The sequence below is a fragment of the Podarcis raffonei genome, chromosome 7, assembly GCF_027172205.1.
Source record: "Podarcis raffonei isolate rPodRaf1 chromosome 7, rPodRaf1.pri, whole genome shotgun sequence".
Taxonomy (NCBI): Eukaryota; Metazoa; Chordata; class Lepidosauria; order Squamata; family Lacertidae; genus Podarcis; species Podarcis raffonei.
Genome location: NC_070608.1, coordinates 10,758,745 through 10,776,553, shown reverse-complemented (window position 1 = coordinate 10,776,553; position 17,809 = coordinate 10,758,745). Strand labels below are relative to the sequence as shown.

The following is a 17,809-nucleotide window of genomic DNA, read 5'->3' as shown; positions in this document are numbered from 1 at the left end:
TGTATAAGATAAGTATTGTATGAGATAAGGAATTCAAAGATCTGATTCACATGGCTAACTTTCTCAAGGGCCTCTTTCAAAGGGGTTGGCTGATGGGAGTACAGATCCGTACTTCCCTATATGCTTAGGGGACCCTTTATTATGTTACTCTTAAAAGTGTTTGTAAGGTAAATTAAGTAGTTTTCCCTTCAGCGACCTTGATGCACTGAATAGCTCTTGTGAATGCCCTGGCAAATCCAGAACACAGTCCATAAAAGCTTATTGAACCAGGAATAAAAGGGTCTTGAGTCTAAGTATTGTCTCTTCATAATGAGAAAGCTCTATCCGGTGTGTGTTTACTTCAGGGGTAACCAACGCGGTGCCCTCCAGATGTTTTTGGACTCCCTGTGATCAAGGATGATGGGTGCTATATTTGGGCAACATCTGGAGGGAGCCATGTTGGCTGTTCCTAATTTACTGTGTTGCCCAGCTGAGCCACAGAATAGTTCCATTATTAGATCAAAGCCAGTCGGGCAAAGGGATCCTTTTATCATCTAAATATTTGACCACTGGGATACTTGAAGTTGCTCTATGTTGTTCTGGAAAATAACAATTAATACTTTGTGGAATTTTACTCTTCTGCATTTTGATTCCTAGTGATTTTGGACAACTGGCAGCGTGTGGACAGGGCCTCAGTTCTCATCGATCCCTCCATTTCAAAAATTGACATTCTGCACATCAGCAGAGATGGTTCCAGTGATTTTGCCACCTTCCGGGACTTTTGCCTTTCAGGTGAGAAGCTTCCTATTAATCCCATTGTTTTTTCTCTGGCCTTTTCCAATGGCTTTCCAAATATACGTGATTTCACTTAAGCGGGTGGTGCTTCAGAAAGTCATTGCCTGTACCTTTGGCACTAACAGGTCCAGCACTTCTGGGACAATTCAATAGGATATTTACAGAGGTGATTGAATCTTTTTAAAAAGGGAGAGGGACGTAGATGAACTGTTTCAAACTGGATCTGCTAATTAATCGACAGAGGAGGCAAAATAAGTTGCTGAATTGTGCAAGTTTTTAAAAGCGCAATATAGTTCCCTCAAGTTCTATTTGCTTTGTTTCCTGCCACTTCCTTTATAGGAGTCTTGCATTGCCCTCCTTTTGTTCAAAGGTTTTGTGGTCTACAAGGCAGATAAACGTTACCGAGAACCTTCCTTAGTTTTGCAGTGCTTTTCTGTGTATGAACAAATAAAGTCTTGCCTGAATATCTAACAGATGGGGCGAATCGCTGTGTTTTGTACAGCCCAAATCTCCGTGAGGAACTAGGCCTTAGTTCTTGATTCAGTTTTTTGAGCCTGCTTCTTAGTGTTATTTAGGGGTTTTGCTTATAAAAACACACACGCACCAAAAAACAGCAACCCCAAACCAGACTCAGCTGAATCTTATTGTCTGCATGTCTGAGGGTGAAAATGGTAATATCTGTAGAGCAGCAGGGTCAGTTTGGAAGTCCTCTCTTTTCAAGCATACTTTTCAGCCCAAATATTTTGCTCCTTTTGGGTTGATCTCTGAAAAAATTACTCTGCACATTTGCAGCATAGGCTGGCTGTGGATGCCATGGATTGGCCAATGCTTGTGACGTCACGAAAGCACAACCACCAATTCTTGGAGCAGTTTTTTAAAAAAGAAAAAAGAAAAAAGTTTTGGGTGTTGTTGTTTTTTCAAAGGGGGGGGGATAATGAGTGCATGCACAAATAGACATATGCATGACTTGTTAACAGGCGAGTGCAAAATCGTATTCGAAAACCACTCCCTAACTTGATTGTGTTCTTCCTTTTCCCTTTATCCCATCAATATGTCTATATATTTCTTTACCTGTCTTCATCCAGCTGTCCGTATATTTTCCTTCCTTCATTTGCTTCTCCATCTTTCTCTGGGTTTTAACCTTTAAAGCCCTATACGGCCTAGGACCCTCGTACCTACGGGACTGCATCTCCTGGTATGTCCCACAGAGGACCTTACGGTCTTCAAATAAAAACATCTTGGAGATCCCAGGCCACAGGGAGGTTAGGCTGGCCTCAACCAGAGTCAGGGCTTTTTTGGCCGTGGCCCCGATCTGGTGGAATGCTGTGTCACAAGAGACTAGGGCCCTGTGAGACTTGACATCTTTCCGCAGGGCCTGCAAGATGGAGCTGTTCCGCCAGGCCTTTGGCCAAGGCACAGTCTGACCCCCTCTCTCCTTCTGTAATCCTCATAGAACTCTAACCCAATGGTTGCCATTAATTTGATTCTGAATTGATTTTAGAATGTATTTTACTGTATGATTTTATGTACACTGTGCTATTTTTACTTGTTGTTAGCTGCTCTGAGCCCGGCTTTGGCCGGGGAGGGTGGGATACTATCTATCATCTATCTATCTATCTATCTATCTATCTATCTATCTATCTATCTAATCTATCATCTATCTATCATCTATTTTATTTTATTTTATTTTTGGTAAGACACTATGATTGAGCCATTGGCGGAGGAGATCTGCTGAGAGCCTAATTCCTTGGACTATACCTGAAGAAATCAGCAAGAGTGCTTTGTTCATTACCTTCAGTCAGTGCCGGCCCAAGACATTTTGACCCCTGAGGCAAAGATGGCATCCCCCTCCCTGCCAGGGAAGAAGGGTTGAGCAATGATCTATATTGGGACCTCCTGCCCCTGTAGCTCCTGCTGCCTGAGGCGGCCGCCTCACATTGCCTCATGAGTGGGCCAACCCTGTCTTCTGTGATCCTTACTCCACCTTCACAAATGGTTTCCCAAGTACAGGGCCCTTCCCTGCAGATGTCAAACCTTGGGTGGTGCCAACTCCAGCCATATTCTCCATTCATTTACCTATATATAGTGATATCTCTCCTCATCGGTCTATCAAAATAGCTTTGTGCTTCTCATTGCTTATCTGTCTGTCTATCCATCCACCTAACTCGCAGACCTTTTCTCTCTTTCTCAACAGCCTGCTCCAAGGACAAGTCATGCCTGGTGACTACTCTTGAACCACAGCCTTCAGTGATGCGGTGCATATTTTACCCGGAAACCCAGACTTGCACACTTGGCCTTGAAGGCCCCCACTGTCGACTTTTGCTGAAGGAGCCAGCTACCTATATTTATCGCAGGCAAGGTAAGCCTGTGGCAGAAGGGTCAGAGGAAGAAGGCATGTGTTTTCTTATTTGCCTACACTGGCAGAGTGGGCACAGGTGGCGCTGTGATCTAAACCACTGAGCTTCTTGGGCTTGCCAGTCAGAAGGTCAGCAGTTCGAATCCCCATGACAGAGCGAGCTCCCGTTGCTCTGTCCCAGCTCCTGCCAACCTAGCAGTTCAAAAGCACACCAGTGCAAGTAGATAAATAGGTACCACTCCAGCGGGAAGGTAAATGGTGCGCTCTGGCTTCCATCACGGTGTTCCGTTGTACCAGAAGTGGTCTAGTCCTGCTGGCCACATAATCTGGAAAGCTGTCTGTGGACAAATGCCAGCTCCCTTGGCCTGAAAGTGAGATAAATGCTGCAACCCCATAGTCATCTTGCGAGAGCCAGTGTGGTGTAGTGGTTAAGAGCGGTAGACCCATAATCTGGTGAACCAGGTTCACGTCTCCACTCCTCCACATGCAGCTGCTGGGTGACCTCAGGCTAGTCACACTTCTTTGAAGTCTCTCAGCCCCACTCACCTCACAGAGTGTTTGTTGTGGGGGAGGAAGGGAAATGAGAATGTTAGCCGCTTTGAGACTCCTTCCGGTAGTGATAAAGTGGGATATCAAATCCAAACTCTTCTTCTTCTTCTTCTTTGACTTGACTTAACCATCCAGGGCCCTTTACCTTTACCTTTTAATAGCAGAGTATTTGACAGAAGTACACCAGCGTGACTGTCAATGACCTTGCGAAAAGGGGACAATATTAGATTCAGGTAGGAGGGAATATTCTGGTCTGCAAAACTGTTACTCTTAGTTATACAAGGTAGCAAATGAGAACGAGGGTATCAGCTGCCAATATCCCATGCTGCCTCTTCCAGACTCCAGGCTCCATTTTCTCCCCCAGGTTTCCCATTTCAACGTAGAATTAGTAGTGGCTTTCTGCTGCCCCATACACCTTCTCCCTGCCTCAGTGTAGGAAAGGGCTCGGGGCTCCTTCCTCAGAGTGAGGCATCCTGCGTGAGGTGGCCAGCGCAGTGCTTGTACCACCTTCACAGTTTGCTGTAGTCGCTATTCAAAAAACAACAGCTCATTCATGGTAGCTCTGTTGGCAGAGCATGAGATTCTTAGTCTTAAGGTTGTGGGTTCGAGTCCAACTCTACAATTCTATTATTCTAACTCTTTAAACTTAGCGGTGAAAGTTCTTTGGTACTTTGGTGTGTTGGGTTATGTTTTTTCATTGCAAAATGAAAACAACAACAACAACATTTGCACCCCGTGCATCTGACTGGGTCGTCCCAGACACTCATATAAAATCCTCTCATTGCAGATGCAACCATTTTAACCCACAAAATAACTACGATTTTAAAAATAATAATAATAATGGTGATGACCCCTACTTGCGGCTGGCACCATTATTTCTTCTTCCTGAGTGAAACAGCTTTGAGCCACTTTCTAGGAACAATGTATGTTAGGGATCCACAAGCGGTGCTCATTAGGCTAAAATCCACCCCTCCCCCAAATTGTGAGCCTAGAGATGAAATAAGTGTGGAAGAAACTAGACTACCCACAGCACATATTGGGTGTGGTAGGGGTCGAGTTTGGAAAACTCTTCGTTCTTTCCAAATGGACCGTCCTCCAACTAACCTGATGGATCAATGAAACAGAATTTTGTTAACAAGCCTAACTGGAAATAGCAAGATTGAATAATCTCAAAGCGCTTTCTGAGACGTCTCCCCATGAAACCTGGTTTGAGGATAGTTGTTGCATCTGCAGGGCTATGCTCAGGCTTGCCCAAGCCTTTCTTTGACCTAGATCTAGGCCCTAAAACAGATTTAATCATAAAAATGTAGAGTTGGAAGGGACCCTGCGGATCATCTAATCCAACCCCTTGCAATGCAGGAATATGCAGCTGTCCCATTCGGGGATCGAACCTGCAACTTTGGTGTTATCAGCACCACGCTCTAACCAACTGAGCCATCCAAAGCCAGACTTAGACCTAGATCTAGGCTCTCAAACAGACTTAATTGCTTTGTGGCTGTCACAGTCCGGTTTGCGGGTGGGTCAAAGTCCTGGCTGAGGACGTCAGGACCTGGGGCAAGATGGCGGGGTAGGAGCAGGAATGAGAGTCCAGAAGCCAGGGGTCTGAGGGTCGAGAAGCAGAGAGTCACAAAGTCAAGGTTCCGAGGGTCGAGAAGCAAGGAGTCATGAAGTCAAGGGTTGAGAAGCAAGGAGTCATGAAGTCAAGGGTCCAAGGGTCGAGAAGCAAGGAGCCATGAAGTCAAGGGTCCAAGGGTCGAGAAGCAAGGAGTCACAAGGTCAAGGGTCTGAGGGTCAAGAAGCAAGGAGTCATGAAGTCAAGGTTCCGAGGGTCGAGAAGCAAGGAGTCACAAGGTCAAGGGTCTGAGGGTCAAGAAGCAAGGAGTCATGAAGTCAAGGGTCCAAGGGTCGAGAAGCAAGGAGTCACAAGGTCAAGGGTCTGAGGGTCAAGAAGCAAGGAGTCATGAAGTCAAGGTTCCGAGGGTCGAGAAGCAAGGAGTCACAAGGTCAAGGGTCTGAGGGTCAAGAAGCAAGGAGTCATGAAGTCAAGGTTCCGAGGGTCGAGAAGCAAGGAGTCATGAAGTCAAGGGTCCAAGGGTCGAGAAGCAAGGAGTCAGGAAGTCAAGGGTCCAAGGGTCGAGAAGCAAGGAGTCACAAGGTCAAGTGTCTGAGGGTCAAGAAGCAAGGAGTCACAAGTTCAAGGGTCTGAGGGTCAAGAAGCAAGGAGTCACAAGGTCAAGGGTCCGAGGGTCGAGAAGCAAGAAGCCAAATGCAGCAAGGCAGAAAACACGTTGCTGTGGCAAAGAGCCGAAGGGAAATGCTGACCTTATATCCCTTCCCGGCTCTTGCCACCAGGTGCAGTGAGTTACCAAGTGGCCTCACCTGTGTGGCCACGCCTTGCCTCTACAAAACAAACTTAGGAAGGCCCCAGTCCTGTGAAGCCCTACTGGTCACAGGTCCTGGCTCCTGCATGTACTCCTGACAGTGGCATCCCAAATGGAGCCCAGCCTTATTAGGAATCTTTCAGTTAATTGGGAGCAGATTTGTAAAGGTTTGATTTATTCTCCCTTCATTCCATGCAGAGGCACTCTTGTCCGTTGCTGAAAGAAGTGCTGCTCCCTCGGTCCACATCCCGTCGCAAGGAACCTTGTTTGGCACTTCTCAAACAATTCGTGTGGGTTCCGGCTGGAAAAGGATCAGTCAGTTCCTTGGGATTCCCTATGCACGTCCTCCAGTGGCTGAGAACCGGTTCCATCCGCCACAAGCTTTCATCTGGGAGGAGTCCTGGAACGCTTCCACAACTCGGTGAGAAGATGTTTGGCACCTTGGCGGCCAACTGTAATCTTGTTCACTTACTGTAAGAACCTGAGAGCTTCCATGTTGGAGCAGATCAAAGTCCCCTTGGTATAGATCGAAGTCCTACTCAATATGCCTCTGTGTACTCACAAGCAGGGTGGTGAATTTGATGGTTGCCCCCTCTTTGAACCAGTATCTCTGGTAGCTCCATGGCTGTCCCTAACATACGGCAGGTGAGATAATGAGTTCTGGGATACTGTTAAAGAACAGCAGATTGTCAATTATAGTACAGTGGTACCTCGGGTTACAGACGCTTCAGGTTACATACGCTTCAGGTTACAGACTCTGCTAACCCAGATATATTACCTCGGGTTAAGAACTTTGCTTCAGGGTGAGAACAGAAATCGTGCTCCGGTGGTGAGGTGGCAGCAGGAGGCCCCATTAGCTAAAGTGGTGCTTCAGGTTAAGAACAGTTTCAGGTTAAGAATGGACCTCCGGAACGGATTAAGTACTTAACCTGAGGTACCACTGTATTGTTACTATTATTATCATCCATGAAGGGGCACCATTTGGACTCTTTTGCCTTAGGAAACAACATGGTTTGGGATTTTTATGGCTAATTGAGTGGCACAACAGCAACAAAAATATTTTCCGAACAGCTTGTGCAACTAGATTTTTGCAGGGCTATTCAAACACTTAGTTGTTAGCTTGCACCCCTGTTAGTTGCTAACAGTGCACAAGCTGGCAAACAGCAGTAATAAAAATATAATAAAAAGCAATTAAACAGGAATGAAATGCAACCCCCAATCAATAATAGTCTCTCAGTTTCTCATTTTATTTCCAGTCTTAAATTCAGTTTTTCACATTTCTATATCAAATTGTATTTTTTTAAAAAAAAAACTTTGTGAGAATTCAGCAGTATTTTAGTAAGAATTTCTGCAGTTTTTTTGCAAAGCAGTTTCCTTGATTATAATGCATTTTAGATGTGACTTTTACTAATATTTTTAGAATAAACTTTTATGTACACTTCCCCATATTAAATGCATGGTGTAAACCACTGAGCCTAGGGCTTGCCGATCAGAAGATTGGTGGTTCAAATCTCCGCGACAGGGTGAGCTCCTGTTGTTCAGTCCCAGCTCCTTCCCACCTAGCAGTTGAAAAGCACGTCAAAGTGCAAGTAGATAAATAGGTACTGCTCTGGTGGGAAGGTAAATGGCGTTTCCGTGTGCTGCTCTGGTTTCACCAGAAGCGGCTTAGTCATGCTGGCCACATGACCCAGAAGCTCCCTCGGCCTATAGAGCGAGATGAGTGCCGCAACCCCAGAGTCATCTGCGACTGGACCTAACTGTCAGGGGTACCTTTAGCTTAATAAATGCATAATAAACACATTATTGGGCGTGGAGAACTGAGCTGCAAAATTCAGAGAAGTCTGAATTTCCAAAAGTGGCTGGGTTTCGGTTTGCAAATTGTTTTCTGAATGCATCAGTAACATCTAGAGGGCCACAGGTTCCTCGTCCCTTACATAATATGTTTTCTGACCCCACGGAGATGCATTTATAAGAAGAAATAACAGTGTATGTCATACAGGGCTATTTCAGCTTGTGGCTGAAATAATCATATAAATGTCTCCATAGAGCTTGATGTTTCATACTCGTTTCTTTAGGGGGTTAGAAAAATGCGGTGATCATCTACACCACATGGTCCCCCTTCCTCCTGCACCGTGTCACTGGTGGGTGATAGAACCCAGACCTTTGCTGACCTAATTTCTTGCGCACCTGAGTCGTGTGGGTGACTCAACCACATCAGACTTGCTGTTCACCACCGGAGAGTCAACATCTTGTTTATCCAGGTGTGCAGCAACATACGGTTAAGACACGCAGAATATTGCACAGTTTCATACACCAGATTTTTCTAAAAAAAGTGTGCTTCAGAAAACATTCTGTGCTCCACATATATTTGATTTCAACTGCAGACATCCTTTGTCAACGGTGCTGTGCTCTTAATATGAAACATCTCTGGCAAGGTGAAAGCATGGGTGTTTCTCATGGGAAAATACTTCTAGGGAGCTGTTAATACTCAAGTACAGTGGTGCCTCGGGTTAAATACATAATTTGTTCCGGAGGTCCGTTCTTAACCTGAAACTGTTCTTAATCTGAAGCATCACTTTAGCTAATGGGGCCTCCTGCTGCCATCGCGCCACCGGAGCACAATTTCTGTTCTCATCCTGAAGCAATGTTCTTAACCCGAGGTACTATTTCTGGGTTAGCAGAGTCTGTAACCTGAAGCGCATGTAACCCGAGGTACCATTGTAGTGGCACAAATGATTTAATGTTATAGAAATACTCCTTGTACTAAAGCTATAGAATGGTGGAGTTGGAAGAGACCTAAGAGGTCTTCTCATCCAGCCTCCTGCAATGTGAGGAACCTTAGTTAGATCATCATACATGACAGGCGACCATCCAACCTCTGCTTAGAAATCTCCAAGGATGGAGAATCTACCACCTCCCAAGGGAGTCTGTTCCACTGTTGAACAGCTCTGAGTGTCAAAAACTTCTTCCTGGTGTTTCATCGGAACCTTTCTTGTCACTTGAAACCATTGGCTCGGTTCCTAACCTCCGGAGCAGGTGCTCCATCTTCCATGCGACAGCCCTCTAGGTATAGAGAACAAATGATCAAATTAATCCATCAAAGCAATCAGTTATTTTGGAGAAGCCATGTGCTTTAAATGTGTGGTTTGTGCATAGTCCTAACCTTCAACAGAGAAGAGGTAACAGAGAGAGAGGATGAAAAGATGAGGCAGCGGGAAGATCCATATGGTTTAGTTATATGTGCTTATTGTGAGAAGGGGGCAGATTTATAGGGGAACATGACCAATTTACTTGTGCTGAGCATGTGCCTCAGGCAGGGCCGGATTTAGGTTTGATGAGGCCCTAAGCTACTGAAGGTAATGGGGCCCTTTATATGTCCAGCTGTCCTTTGTCAACAACAAATTGTCGCTGTTCTTGTGTTGAATATATGCTATATGGTAATTTATAGACCTAATAGGTATCTAAAGCCATTTGCACAAATTGCCATGCAACCAGTCCCTGCAGAATGTAAAAAGGTAAAGGTACCCCTGCCCGTACGGGCCAGTCGTGTCCGACTCTAGGGTTGTGCGCCCATCTCACTTAAGAGGCCGAGGGCCAGCGCTGTCTGGAGACACTTCCGGGTCACGTGGCCAGCGTGATGAAGCTGCTCTGGCGAACCGGCACCAGCGCAGCACATGGAAACGCCGTTTACCTTCCCGCTATAAAGCGGTACCTATTTATCTACTTGCACTTAGGGGTGCTTTCGAACTGCTAGGTGGGCAGGAGCTGGGACCGAAAGATGGGAGCTCACCCCGCTGCGGGGATTTGAACCGCCGACCATGCGATCGGCAAGCCCTAGGCGCTGAGGATTTACCCACAGGCACCCTATATATAGAAATGAGCAAACCAGTGATATTTTAGGGAGCAGGCTAGCAGGCTTACCATTACTTACATCATAGGAGCCTACAGAACACAGAACACTGTTGCTGTATGTAGGTTTTATTTTATTTGTTTTTTATCTTATATTTTGGAAATGTGCATCCAGTTTTTTTCCCTTTAATTTTTTTGGGGGGCCTCCAAGAGAGTGGGGCCCTAAGCTATAGCTTGTTTAGCTTAAACGTAAATCTGGCACTGGCCTCAGGGGGTGCCACAACAATGACAGACAACGGAGAGCGAGAGGCGGGGTGGTGGAGCCAACTTTTGGCATCTCACAGACATTTTAAAACCCAAAGCCCACCACTGGTAGGGAACCAGGCCATCTGATTCCAGTGTTTTTCATTTAAAAAGCAAGCAAACATGGACACCCATTCGTAGTAACACTTCCTTATGTCTCCAGGGCGAGTTGCTGGCAACCAGGGGATGACGGAGCTGCTCTTTCCTCCGTCAGCGAAGACTGCTTGTATTTGAACATTTATGTCCCACCTAATACTGTAAGTACTAAATCAGGGATACCTCTTTCCAGTGTTCTTCATGCACTGCTATCAGCGGTAGATTTCGGTCTTTTCAGTGGCACCCTTTGCGAGGTCAAAATTTGCTGCCTTCCCTGCCTTTTGCCTTCTGTTCTGCTCAATTCACTGCCTTATAGCTGCAAAGACCTGCAGCGCCCAGTGTGGAAGAATTGGTTGTGCTGCCCTAAACCTGCCCCTGCTGGTGTGGGAGGGGGAGAAACTCAATTTCCCGTGGCCTTTTAATGAGAGACTACATGAATTGCACTCCTCGAACTGATATGTGAGCCCTTCGGCACAGCAGCCCATCGAAACAGCCCTTCTCTGAATTTTGTGGCGCAGTTCGTCAGCCAAGTAATGCGTGCAAAAGGGTACCTGTTGGGGAAAGTTTGGAACTCTAGTGAAACTAAAAAATGTGTGTATTTGTGAAACTGCATACTTTCGTGAATCTAACATGCAGGATAGTAGGGGAAATTGCTCGCTTAACTATATGCATTGGGGGAAATTGTGTGCGGAAATATGCATATCAGGAGAAATTTGTGTCACGAGAAAAACGCTGATGGATTTTCATGGGGGATTTTAATATAAATATATTTGCAAACCGATGCAGAAATGTAAGGAAGTGAAGTTTAGAATGGAAGAAAATGGTACATGCAGCTCTGTCCTTTGACACCGTGCTTCCACTTCCTAACCCCCCCCCAACACATCCACTACCCCCCCATTGTGTCCAGTGTTAGGGCTGGCCCTATGGGACCGGTCCAATTAAAAAGTAAGACTTCCTTCAGCTTCTTTAATGTTACAAAATGATGAGAGGTCCAACCTCTCACACAACCTGGCTCTTTATTGAGCATGAACTCCCATTTGATGGAGAGAGGGGGCTCATTAGTCTTTACAATAAAAATAAATATATTAGGCAATATTGGGTGGTAGTCATACTCAAAGCAGAACCATCAATGCCAATAGATTCAAGTCCATTTATTTCAATGGGTCTGCTCTGAATACAATGAATGCTGGAGATCACCCATAATCTGTGACTCCTTAAGGTTGGGACAACATGAATGGATATTACCTGTGGCTCCTTTAGGTTGACCTCAGTTCTCTTTAGTCCAGTGATGGCCAAACTCGGCCCTCCAGCTGTTTTGGGACTACAGTTCCCATCATCCCTGGTCCTGTTGTAGTCCAACAACAGCTGGAGGGCCAAGTTTGGCCATCACTGCGTTAGTCATTCTACTGTAGACTCTTTCCAAATTTTAACTGATTTCATTTTTCTGCCTGTTGCTATCATAGGGTGGAAATCTACCAGTGCTGGTGTTCTTTCACAATGGTGTGAGTGGTGAGGATGTCAAGGCTCAGAGGACACTCATTGATGGCTCATACCTCGCTGGAACTGGCAATGTCATCGTTGTAACTGCGAACTACCGAGTTGGAGTCTTTGGCTTTCTAAGCACTGGTAGGTCATAGACCTTGTTGAACACACAAGCAGTAGATGACACCAGGACTTTGCTGTGTGTAGGGGTTGTGTGGTTTGGATAAAAAAACTGAATCAGATCAAAGGCCCATCTAGTCCAATGTCATGATCCCACAGTGACCAACATGATGCCTATGGGAAGTCCATAAGCAGGACATGAGTACAACAGCATTTCGTCCTCTTGTGCTCCTCAGTAGCTAGTATTTAGAGGCCTACAACCTCCAGTCTGGTTGCCAATCAGAAGGTCAGCGGTTCGAATCCCCACAACGGGGTGAGCTTCTGTTGCTCAGTCCCAGCTCCTGCCAACCTAGCAGTTCGAAAGCACATCAAAGTGCAAGTAGATAAATAGGTACCACTCCAGCGGGAAAGTAAACGGAGTTTCCGTGCGCGGCTCTGGTTTCGCCAGAAGTGGCTTAGTCATGCTGGCCACATGACCCAGAAAAACTGTCTGTGGACAAACGCCGGCTCCCTTGGCCAGTAAAGCGAGATGAGCGCCACAACCCCAGAGTCATTCACGACTGGACTTAATTGTCAGGGGTCCTTTACCTTTACCTTTACCTCTAGTTTTGTGGGGTATTTTCAGGAGAACAATGGCTAAGGAGTAAACCGTACACAAATCCAGAGAAGAGTCTCTAATGTGGTTGTATGTTGTCTTGTATGCCTCCTTCTGGCAATTCCTGCAGCCAAGTTAGTGCTTTCCCTTGGACTATCAGCATCGCCCTTGAGCCAGTGCCACCAACTGGACTCATACACTTCAGTCCCGACTGGGCTGGGCGAGCTGGGTAGCACTTCCAGAGACCACCTTCTGCACAGGAACAGGTCGGAGTGCTGTGGACTCACAGCTTAGAGTTGTGAGCACCAGATTCACTCCAACAAGAAGACAGTCATCACACAGCAGAATATAGCAGAATATAGCAGAGCATAAACGACTCGGAGAGCAGCTCTGTAGAATATCTTCTTTATTCTATCTACAACTATAATACACAACTATGTACAGAGCTAAATGAGGTCTAAACGAGAATGCTGAACTGCATTGAGTGTCTGCAGCTGCTCTTAGCAGCAACCTTATCTATACACACAATCTCTCTCTAACACTCAGTCTCTCTCTCTCTGACACTTTGATGTGAGGCTGGAGCGGAATAAGTAGAGAGCAGAAAACCGCCCCTCCTCTCTGGAGAATCAGCAGAGAACATCAGCAGATTCTTGGATATGGGAGGGGTGAAATCTCCTCATGGACCACATCCAAGATGTGGGTCTTGTCGTCTGGGCAGCCCAGAACCTCCATGCACACTGCCCAGGCTTGCGTCACTTCAGTGCTACTAATGCAGCAAAAAACAGCACAAGAGACAGCAGTTACAAGTTTCTGGTCTTTGCAGCCACAGTGGGTGCTGTGATTCTCCAGTTGTTTGGCTTCACCCCCGGAGGCGCATTCCAATGTCCAATGTCTCTCAAGACAGACAGATGCCAACAGCTGTCTCCAGTACTAGAATGAGAACATGTTTCTTATTCTTCTTGACTTGAAGAATGCTAGCTAGTTGGGACTACAATGCCTCAGGTGCTCTGAAGCATTGTGGGATATTTAAAAAGGCAGTTCATAGCCAACCAGGGCAGGTGTCATCATCACCAGGGAACCAGTGGGTTCCACCCCCCTCCCTCAAAATAAGCATCCTATTTAGACTGTCCCAAGTGTGTGTCCTTATTGGTCATGAAGATACTTATTAAATACAGTGGTGCCCCGCAAGACGAACGCCTCGCAAGACGGAAAACCCGCTAGACGAAAGGGTTTTCTGTTTTGGAGGCGCTTCGCAAAACAAATTTCCCTATGGGGTTGCTTCGCAAGACAAAAAATCTTGCGAGTCCCCGCGGTTTCCCCCCGCTTTCCCCCCCTTTTCCTAAGCCGCTAAGCCACTTATCAGCTGTTCTGCTGATAAGCCGCTTAACAGCTGATCGCTGAAAGCCGCTAGACCGCTGTAGCGCTAATCCGCTAAGCTGTCAATGGGCTTGCTTTGCAAGACGAAAAAACCGCTAGAGGCACCACTGTATATGCCTTGTTTGCTCGTTCAGTGCTTTAACACTGTAAATATAGCTTGCAAAGGAGTTTTCTGTGAGTATGAATAAGAAGGAAGTGTCGCAACTCTGTTTGGCTCTCCAGCAACTGTGTTTTCCAGCTGCAAAGCATTATTTTTGACCTGACCTTCCCATTTCAATGAACACCTTGCGATTTCTTTGTTGAATGCCTTGTGTAGACTTCTCTGCTCTTGTATTAATCAATGGCAGCAAATGCACCAGAGTCGGTCTGTGGTGAGCCAGAAGGCAACAGTTAAGTTTAGCTTGGTCCGATAGATTGTGGCACCTCGTTGTTATCTCATCTTCCCCTTTTATTATTTCTGAGAAATTTCTTCCTTCTCCTTTTCTACGCTTCTGCTGAATTTCGTCCAGCAGAGAGCTACAAGCAGTATTTCCTTCCGCCATCTCTCTCTGTCTCTCTGTCTCTCTGTCTCTCTCTCTCTGTCTGTCTCTCAGTTCTCTTAAACACTTGCACCTCCTCCTTACCCAAATTTTATCATTATGTCTGCCCCTACACCACACTGGCTTGGTGTAGTGGTTAAGAGCAGTAGTCTCGTAATCTGGGGAACCGGGTTCGCTTCCCCGCTCCTCCACATGCAGCTGCTGGGTGACCTTGGGCTAGTCACACTTCTCTGAAGTCTCTCAGCCCCACTCACCTCACAGAGTGTTTGTTGTGGGGGAGGAAGGGAAAGGAGAATGTTAGCTGCTTTGAGACTCCTTCGGGTAGTGATAAAGCGGGATATCAAATCCAAACTTTTCTTCTCTTCTTCTTCCTTACGCGAGTCAGATCATTGGTCCATCTAGCTAAGAACTGACTGACAGCAGCTCTTCATCAGGCAGGAGATATCTTCCGCTCCTACCTGAAGATGCCAGGAGTTGATCTCCTGCCTGCAGTCACGCTGGATTCCACCCAACACTGTGGGTGCCTGGTGCATGTGTGTGACATCACACATCGCCACCACAGTGGGAGGGCCTGAGGGAGCCCCCCTGCCTCAGCAGAAGGGTCGGACGGAGTGTCCCGACACAGTGCATTATGCATTGGCTTGCCCAACCGGGCACCCACAGTAAAAAAATTGTGGGTGGCCTGGCACCCACAGTCCCCCAGAGATGGCGCTTCGGTCTGTATGCAAAGCAGACGCTCTACACTCCTCAAGGAGAGGAGGAGTCCCCAATGTGTCATCTCGAACTGCGGCAAGATTGTACCCTGGACTGGTGCCAGAAAATAAGACACTATCTGTTAAGTTGTGGGTGAACATATCAGACGCCACAGCGATTCTTCAAATAGCTCTTGTTTATTCACAGGCCAGGACAGAACTGAACTGAAGGGCTCAGTCAGCTTGCTTATATAGAGCTCCAGTACAACATTACTGTAGCAACTTTCTAAAACTATCCAATCACTGAATGTCACTTTCAATCCTTCATTTACATAACTATCTACAGTATCCCCCTGCTGGCCCAGGGTGAGAACTTCAGTACATAACACTATCCTTGCTACGTAGGGACAATTGGAACGTGTTGGCTCTGTTCTACCCCACTGTCAGAGTCAGTGCGCCTCTGAATAATTGCTAGGAACTGCAAGTGGAGAAAATGCTCTTGCGTTCAGGTTTGGTTTGCGGGCTTCCAATACCGGCATCTGCTTGGCCGCTGTGAGAACCAGATGGGCCTTTTGACTGATCCAGCATCGCCCGCCTTGTATTCTTATACGTGAGAAATCAAGAACTGAAATTAATTTTGAGAAATGAACTTGCAAGGTGAACCTCCGTGGATAAGTTTCATGATTAGAGCAAATGGAGAATTGTATTGTGTGGCCAGTTCACCCAACTTCTCCTATTGGGAAACGCAGGTGCATGTCCTTCTCTATGCTGCCGTTGGAATCGTGCAGCTAATATTGGTACAAAATCTGCATTTGAATCTAGGAAGCATGAGTGTCCAAGGGGTGTAAATTGCATGTCAGGAGCCCAGAAGAAAACGGATATAGCAGGAGAAAAGGTTAACAGGGAGGACAGAAGTACGTGGCCAATGTTAATTATTCCTGCAGCTGCTTTGAAATCCAGCCATTTAAAATGTGCCTAAATATAGAGTTAAAAGCCTAAATGCATACTCCTGCTTGTGGGCTGAAAACAGCATAATAGCATGGTACTCCAGGGGAATTTCGTTCCCTTATAATAATAATAAAAATGCTTCTTTATTATATGATGATGATCATGCTGATTCTGTTCTGCTGACTGTGCGAAAATATATTCAGGTACCTTGTTAACCCCTGAGACCGGCAAACCAAGGTTGGATTTGAAACAACCAGCCAAGATTTGAAATTTGGTGCATTCCTCCACCTGCCCGGCCTGCTGTCTTGAGGCGTCTTCCTCTCCCGCTTGTCTGTTCATCTTCTGACATCTTCAGCTGCTTACAACCTGACTTATACATAGGCCCTGTTTCCCTCCATTCCCCCAGCTTATTGCTCTCTCTCAAGTCCCAGCCTCTCAGTTCCCTCTCAACATTCGGATGTCACACTAAACCATGGTTTAGTGCAATGTGAATGAGCTACAATGGGAGCTGGACTTCTTAATTCCCATCTCTCCTCTTGCAGAAGATTCTTGCCATGTTGTCTGGACCCACAACTGTGATCAATATTAGCTGCAGTTAGTTCTGGCCTTTACATATTTGTAGTTGTGTTTTATCTCATATAGGGATGCGGGTGGTGCTGTGGGTTAAACCACAGAGCCTAGGGCTTGCTGATCAGAAGGTCGGCGGTTTGAATCCCTGCGATGGGGTGAGCTCCTGTTGCTCGGTCCCTGCTCCTGCCAACCTAGCAGTTCGAAAGCACATCAAAGTGCAAGTAGATAAATAGGTACTGCTCTGGCGAGAAGGTAAACGGCGTTTCCGTGTGCTACTCTGGTTCGCCAGAAGCGCCTTAGTCATGCTGGCCACATGAGCCGGAAGCTGTATGCCGGCTCCCTCAGCCAATAAAGCGAAATGAATGCCGCAACCCCAGAGTCTGCCACGACTGGACCTAATGGTCAGGGGTCCCTTTACCCTTTACCTTTATCTCCTATAAGTACAGCGATAACATCTTTCTCCATTCCTATTTTCTCTCTCTCCCCCAACTCTCTCTGTAGGTTCCACAGCGGCAAGTGGAAACTGGGGGCTTTTGGACCAGGAAGCAGCTCTAAAATGGACCCAGAAAAACATTGCAAGTTTTGGAGGAGACCCTGGTCAGATTACAATCGCAGCTGATGGCAGTGGAGCAGATGTTTCCAGCATTCACCTGGTTACAGGGACTGTGGATTCTGGGCTCTTCAAGAGGGTGCTGCTGATGGTGAGTATCAATGTTCTCAGATTGTGGTAGTGGGAGGGGGTGAGGAGTTGGATTCAGTTCACACTGAAAGGCAAATCTATCAATGTGCATTTTCTAAAACAAGAACCGAGACACAGTCACCCTTCAAAATTCGCTCTTTTTTGAATTTTGCAGTGCAGTTCTTCAGAGGGGCAACGTGTCCAAAAGTGCACATTCAAGAGTAAATGTGCATAAAAATGCATATATTAGTCAAAATATTATTAAAATGTGTGTATCGGGTCAATTTGTGTATATTATGAAAAATTCACCTTAAAATGCTGCTGAATTTTCATGCGGACTTGCTTAAAAAAATAAATCAAGGTGATGTGGAAATGTGAGAATTGAACTTAATAGTGGAAAAATGAGAAATTGATATGTATTTGCCCATCCTTTATGGGGGAGTGCCATTTCTTCCAAAGACAGCTGCTTTAGTCTCGTTCAGATGTATGTGAAACATAT

General features: G+C 46.1%; 1 protein-coding gene across 1 annotated transcript in view; it reads left to right on the top strand.

Moving 5' to 3' along the window:
• Positions 1–17,809, top strand: part of TG (thyroglobulin) — a 173,478-nt gene that overhangs the window by 82,820 nt on the left and 72,849 nt on the right. The window contains exons 36-41 of the mRNA XM_053395737.1: positions 637–771; positions 2,969–3,133; positions 6,259–6,481; positions 10,376–10,469; positions 11,772–11,934; positions 17,133–17,332. Of these exons, the coding sequence (XP_053251712.1) occupies positions 637–771; positions 2,969–3,133; positions 6,259–6,481; positions 10,376–10,469; positions 11,772–11,934; positions 17,133–17,332 (980 nt within the window). The remainder of the gene's footprint in view (positions 1–636; positions 772–2,968; positions 3,134–6,258; positions 6,482–10,375; positions 10,470–11,771; positions 11,935–17,132; positions 17,333–17,809) is intronic.